Source organism: Protopterus annectens, chromosome 3.part0, assembly GCF_019279795.1.
Source record: "Protopterus annectens isolate FY-2018-M chromosome 3.part0, PAN1.0, whole genome shotgun sequence".
NCBI lineage: Eukaryota > Metazoa > Chordata > Ceratodontiformes > Protopteridae > Protopterus > Protopterus annectens.
The window spans coordinates 882,090,007-882,096,006 of record NC_056731.1 but is presented as its reverse complement, the minus strand read 5'-3'; the positions used below and the strand labels follow the sequence as shown (position 1 = coordinate 882,096,006).

The 6,000-nt window shown below is 36.8% G+C and overlaps 1 protein-coding gene across 6 annotated transcripts in view; it reads right to left on the bottom strand.

The window, feature by feature from the left end:
- Positions 1-6,000, bottom strand: part of LOC122796606 (ubiquitin thioesterase otulin-like) — a 1,420,501-nt gene that overhangs the window by 377,112 nt on the left and 1,037,389 nt on the right. For all 6 annotated transcript variants that reach the window (XM_044065214.1, XM_044065210.1, XM_044065212.1 and 3 more), the window contains one exon: positions 4,015-4,115. In XM_044065214.1, the coding sequence (XP_043921149.1) occupies positions 4,015-4,115 (101 nt within the window). The remainder of the gene's footprint in view (positions 1-4,014; positions 4,116-6,000) is intronic.

Genomic DNA, 6,000 nt, shown 5'->3' with positions numbered 1-6,000 from the left:
ACTGTGATGAAGCTCCTGCTCTCTTCATGCTTGAATCTGTACTTAACTGATATGCAACATATTTACCAAAACTGTGTTAGTAGGGTGCAGTAACATACTGCTGCACAATAAATGAACTGGCTCAAAAAACATTGGCACACAAAATAACTGGTTCGAAAAACAGTGGCATGCAAAAGAACTGGCTTGAAAAACATTGGCACTTGAAAGAACTGGCTTGAAAAACATTGGCATGAGAAAAAAATGGCTTCAAAAACAGTGACACTCAAAAAAAATTGCTTGAAAAAACTGGCTTGAAAAACAGTGGCATGTGAAAGAACCGAAGAATGGAGCAGAAAAGAGTTATTACAAACAGTTTGAAAAAGGTCAAATAGTAAATGAGGTAATGTAGGGGGCATTTTGACCATTGAAAACTAACATTAACACAGCTTTTTTTTTTTTTTACCACCGAACATGCCCACCTCACACCACCCCTCAAGAAAAAAAAGTTAACCACATTCACTGAACCAAAAAAACATTAAAATGAATGAGAATGCACAGTGGATACCATAGACCTGATTTAGCTTTGACCACAGCAGTTAAAAGAAATGTATGGCACTAATTTACACAGTGCAATGACCTATTAGTGACCATGCCCAACAGCAGCACTGGTCATAATCAGATTATAATGAAAACAGCACATTGTAAGTTTATTGAAGACATCACTAAAACACAAAATACAACCTTGGCTACTTATAAAAGCAAACTAACCTGTAACAACGACATGGTTTAGCACAATCTCAAATACACTGCATTAACTTCTGAGCATGCATCCACAAAAAAAAATAAACAGGAAAAAAAGTCCGTAAACATTTTAAGAATACTTCTTGCAAGAGAAGTAAAATAAACTACAATGTACAGCAGACTACATGGGCTCCTTTTACCTCAAAACATAGCAATTAAGAGTAATTTACCTATTACAGCGATGCAATAAACAGGCCCAAGTAAAAGAAGCACACCCATATTCACATTACAAGCAAAGCAGGACATTTTAACCTAAAAAATTAAATGCACACATTTACAAGTATAAATGAAAACAATCTTGAAACAGTTCGGCAAGTTGGCAACATGTACCCACTAGAATAATAAATGCACTACATTAACTGTTAACACTTCCCCTCAAAAGGTAGACTTGTACCACATACACATTGACTTGCAAGAACTAACAGGAAAAATTACCCAAACAGTATATCCTAACTTCCTGAAAACAGCATTAAATTGCACACATTTCCACACAAAAAAGTGCAAACTATGCTCGAACATTTTCTATCTGCAAACAGAAAATACCCAGAAAAAGCTACGACAATAGAAATACATCACACTAAATTTATATTTCACTGCCCCCCACCAGAAATAAACAACTTCTATACACACAGTTCAGCCTTTTAAAAGTAATGCTTCCAAATCATACCCTCAAGAACAATAACAATTACATATACATACAGGTTTTATACCTTTAAAAACTACTACTCAAAAATCTCAAAATAACCACTGCATAGGTTTAAATACTGCATACTGCACCTCCATCTACCTCTAAACATTAAAAAATTAAACCACAATATATTCCCATTTTAAACTACTACTCAAAAATCTCAAAATAACCACTGCAAAGATTTAAATACTGCATACTACATTCCCATCTACCTCTAAACATTAAAAACTTAAGTAAAGCACAATATCCCCATTTTAAATAACTAAAGCCACAAAATACTATGTTATGTACTTACCACTATCACAGTTTTTGCTGGGCTAGCTTGCTTCCTTTCTGCTGGATGGCTAGTTGGATGACAGGCTCTGTCTGCTCAAGTGGCTGGGCTGGCTGACAGGCTCCCTTGCTGGCTGGCTTCTTTGCTGGATGGCTGGCTTCAGAAATTTCAGATCTTTTTTTCCTTCGCAGCTGTAGAGCACTAAAACAAAACTGCTCTACAGCTGCGACCTTTATTGGGCTCTTCTAGGTAAATCCCCGCCCCCTCCAATCCCTGCAGCCAATTACTGTTTGAATTACACCACCCAGACCTAGCAGGGAATCCCTCTAACTGCAGGTCCGGGTTGGTGATGTAGCCACATTGCCATGGAAAAAATGGTAGTATTTTCGGCTTTTCCACAGCAATGGCAATTCGTGAGCGCGAAAAGGGGAAAACGAGACTTTTAAAGTCCCACTGTTGGTGAATGCGGGAAGCAGGATGAGAGGGCTCAACCCTTGAGTGTCCTGCTGACAACGGGATCGGTGACAACCATAGGTGGAAGGGGGGACCACTCCTGCAGTAGGTGCCCAGTACACTCTATGCTAATTAAAGATACCAACTCTGAGATCCCAAAAATACTGAGGAACGGACAAAATCCTACCTACCACTTTGTGTGTGTGTGTGTATGTATGTATGTATATCACACCCCTGTTAAAATGCCAGGGTTTTGTGATATAAAAAAATGAGATCACTATAAACCATTTCAAAACTTTTCCCACCTTTAATTTGACCTACAACCTGTACAATTCAATTGAAAAACGAACAAATCTGTTAGGAGAAAAATATAAAAAATGTACAATAAGCTGGCTGCTTAAGTGTGCACACCCTTAAAGTAATACTTTGTTGAAGCACCTTTTGATTTAATTACAGCATTCATCCTCTCCTCACCACTTGCCTGGCTGTGGAAGTAAGTCATTTAGGAAACAGTATCTCTTAGATATAGATAGGAATACAGTAAAGAGTAGTTTAGATATTTTCTGTATTTATGTGAGACTGTCCTTCAATGTTGTTTTAAAGTATTTCCTGTGATTCTGAACTCTGTTGTCAGTGTGTTGAGTTACTGAGTATTGTCTTGTCCTTTCATTATTTATTATTAAATATATTTAAACCTTTTAACTGTGGCTGGTTTGTTTAGAGATATTTAAGCTCTTAGCGTACTTGCATATGTATTTAGTGACATTACCATTTGGATAATAGTAACATTACACAACAGAATTGGTCACCCTTTGGGAAGGGCCTTATAGTAGCTGATAAGTAAAGGTGGTTGGTGGCAGTGATTACTACCTTATAGTTTTGGCAGAAGGGGGCATAGCTAGTAAACCTGTGCCAGCCTTCCCCAGGAGTGTCTGTATATTTGTATATAAATCAAATCTCAAAGTGTGTGTGTGTGTGTGTGTGTGTGTGTGTGTGTGTGTGTGTGTGTGTCAGCTACTTGGGGTAGGGACACAAAGCACTGGTTGGACCAGAGAGGGTGCTGGAGGTTTTGGCTTAACCACTCAGCTGAGATCTGAACCCTATAAGCTGTGCCAGTGGGGAGTCTTACTGGGGATCTGGAGGAACCAGCCCCAGACTGACTGCGATCTCTGTCTGATCTTAAGGGAAAGTGTACTTTACCGTGTGCACTTGTCATCCTCCCAATGTGCACATCCCTCACTGGTGTTAGTGGTGAGGATTGAGGCTCCTTGATTACTGGGCCAGTGCAGGGGCGTCACATCCCCCTTCCAACTCAGAAGTTAAAACTACAAGGAATACAAGGCTTTAATGTTTGCCTCTGCTCCTACAGCAGGCCTGTGTAATGTTTGAAATGATCTGTTGAAGCATGATGACTCTGTAACGAGTTAAATAAATGACATGCAAACAAAACCTATTTATTACTACCAAATAAGTATTCTGAGGCTTTAAATGACAGACTCTCATGCTTTAATTCCTTCCTGATAAGACAACAAAGCTGGAGTACTACCCCTGTTTAGCCTCCACACAAACAAGCTAGAAATAGAATACAGCCAAATCATGAAGACATGAGGTTCAGAATTACCATTTATTCCTGAAAAAGCAAACATGAAAGACAAACATCAGTATGACAGTTAAATGAATCTTCACAGCTGTAACCTACTGTTCAGGAAGTAGGTCACACTTCTGCATACATGCCAAAGGGCAAATCAAAATCCTTTAAACTACAAGCAAAGATGTCATCTGTCTGTGAAACTGAAGTTGAAGTACTCCACAGCCTTACCTTTTTCATTAACTCTGCCTTCGGTGTTCCTCCTTTCCACTCTTTAACACAGTATGTTAAAATGTCAACTTCTGGTAACACACTCATCTTTTGTTCAACATCTGTCAAGAAAAAATATAGACATCAGCAAAATTGGGAAATGCATGATAATACTTTTGTTTTATGGTACTCAAAAATCAACAAATAAGACAATGAGTTCTACGGTAAAGAGAAAGTAAAGTCTGGAAGACATGATCCCTCATTTTATCATACCTACAAACTCAGTAAAATGTGAGGGAAAATTGATTTTTGTCTGCTTTAGTTTTTTTTTTACGCAAAATACCTCATTAAAAAATATACAGCAAAACAAAAACAATTACCATAAACTCAAAAAATTTAACAAAGCATGCACTAGGGAAGACTTCTTGAATAACCACCAAACTGATATAGTGTTGAGAAGAGATGCCAACTCCAACATTCAGAAAGCAGATACTTCATTGCATAATATGTATTTAACTCCTAATCTACACCATAAATAAAAACATTTCCAACTAAGCCATTTTGTTTGTGGAACTATTTGTATCTAAAATGAAGGAACACAACAAAAATGTTTTAAATGGACCTGGGAAAAGAGTTAGAAGTCACGGACACAGAACAACCATCAAGGATTGTCAATCAGTGCAGAGAGGTGACTAGCATCAGAAGTGGGATGAAGTAATAGTGATTAAAATATGAAGTTAAAAACTATGAGACAAAATAGGGAAAGAGGACAGTAATCCTACTTCTAGACATTGTGTTAGACTATGTCTGCAGGAGGAGTTGGAGCACCTTGTTTAGATACAAAAATGAAAGACAGTATATATATTAGCTGACGTGCAAAAGAAGAAATGTGATGAAAACATCTAAAATGATGAAATGATTTTAAGAAAACTTGTTCATTTGTTCTTTACTAGTCATTTGTGCTTCCTATTACCATTCATTAGTGTAGCTGGCTTGGTACAAGCTTTTTATACATTTTGCATTTTTTAGCCAAGTCCAAGGTGCTAAAAGTTGTGTAATTTATGAGTCTTGCTTAACAAAATGAAATACATTTTCTATTTATCTTTGGCCTTTGTCGTTATATTAAGTAAAACCAGACTTCTTTGATTTGCTGTTTTTCACATTTTGCTAGATCAGATCTGTGGAAAGAGGAGGAGCACCTCATCAGTATGCAAAATGTAAAAATGTGTCATTTGACATACACTAATGAAAACATGCTATACTTAAGGGATGTAGCGAAAAAACGGCTACAAAGATAAACTGATTTTAACAGAGGTAATAACACTGTTAAAAACAAATTAGTGATAATTATTTTACACTAAGCTGAACTGGAAACACCATTTTTAACTTCATTCACAGCTTCCAGGGAAGACTTCTGCGCCATGGAAATAGAAGATTTAATTGTCCCAGTCCCAAAAACTCATCTGAATTGAACTGCAGGTTTGAGAGTTAAAAGGGCACTGTCACAGATACAGTATCCTGACTCTTTATTAAGCTAAACAACAGATGTTAAATGTGGAATGAATTTTTGTCTATAGGTTCTAAGGAACCTGGTACAAACTGCAGATTCCATAATCCAAGCCCAAGAAAGAAATTATCACTGAAACTCACTAGTGGTTAAGTCTGGGAATATATGACACAGTTTCAAACAGAGATTAAAAGAAGCCACTACATGCAATGTCAGTAAGCCAGATTTATTGTACAAGTGCAAGATGCAAGTAGGAAATATATACTAAAAACTAGTGTATACAATATGCAAGTTTAATACCTTTTTATCAGAATGTTTGATTTGTCAATATTAACATAGAATGTAAATCAAGTAAAGACAAAATGCAAAGAATACTGAATTATATTGTGAAGTGCAGAGTGCAAAAAGCACTAGCCTTATTTGGTAAGAAATGAGAATGTGAAATTTAACAAAGAAAAGACTTTAGGAATGAAATTCAGCAAAGTATCAGGGACAGACAA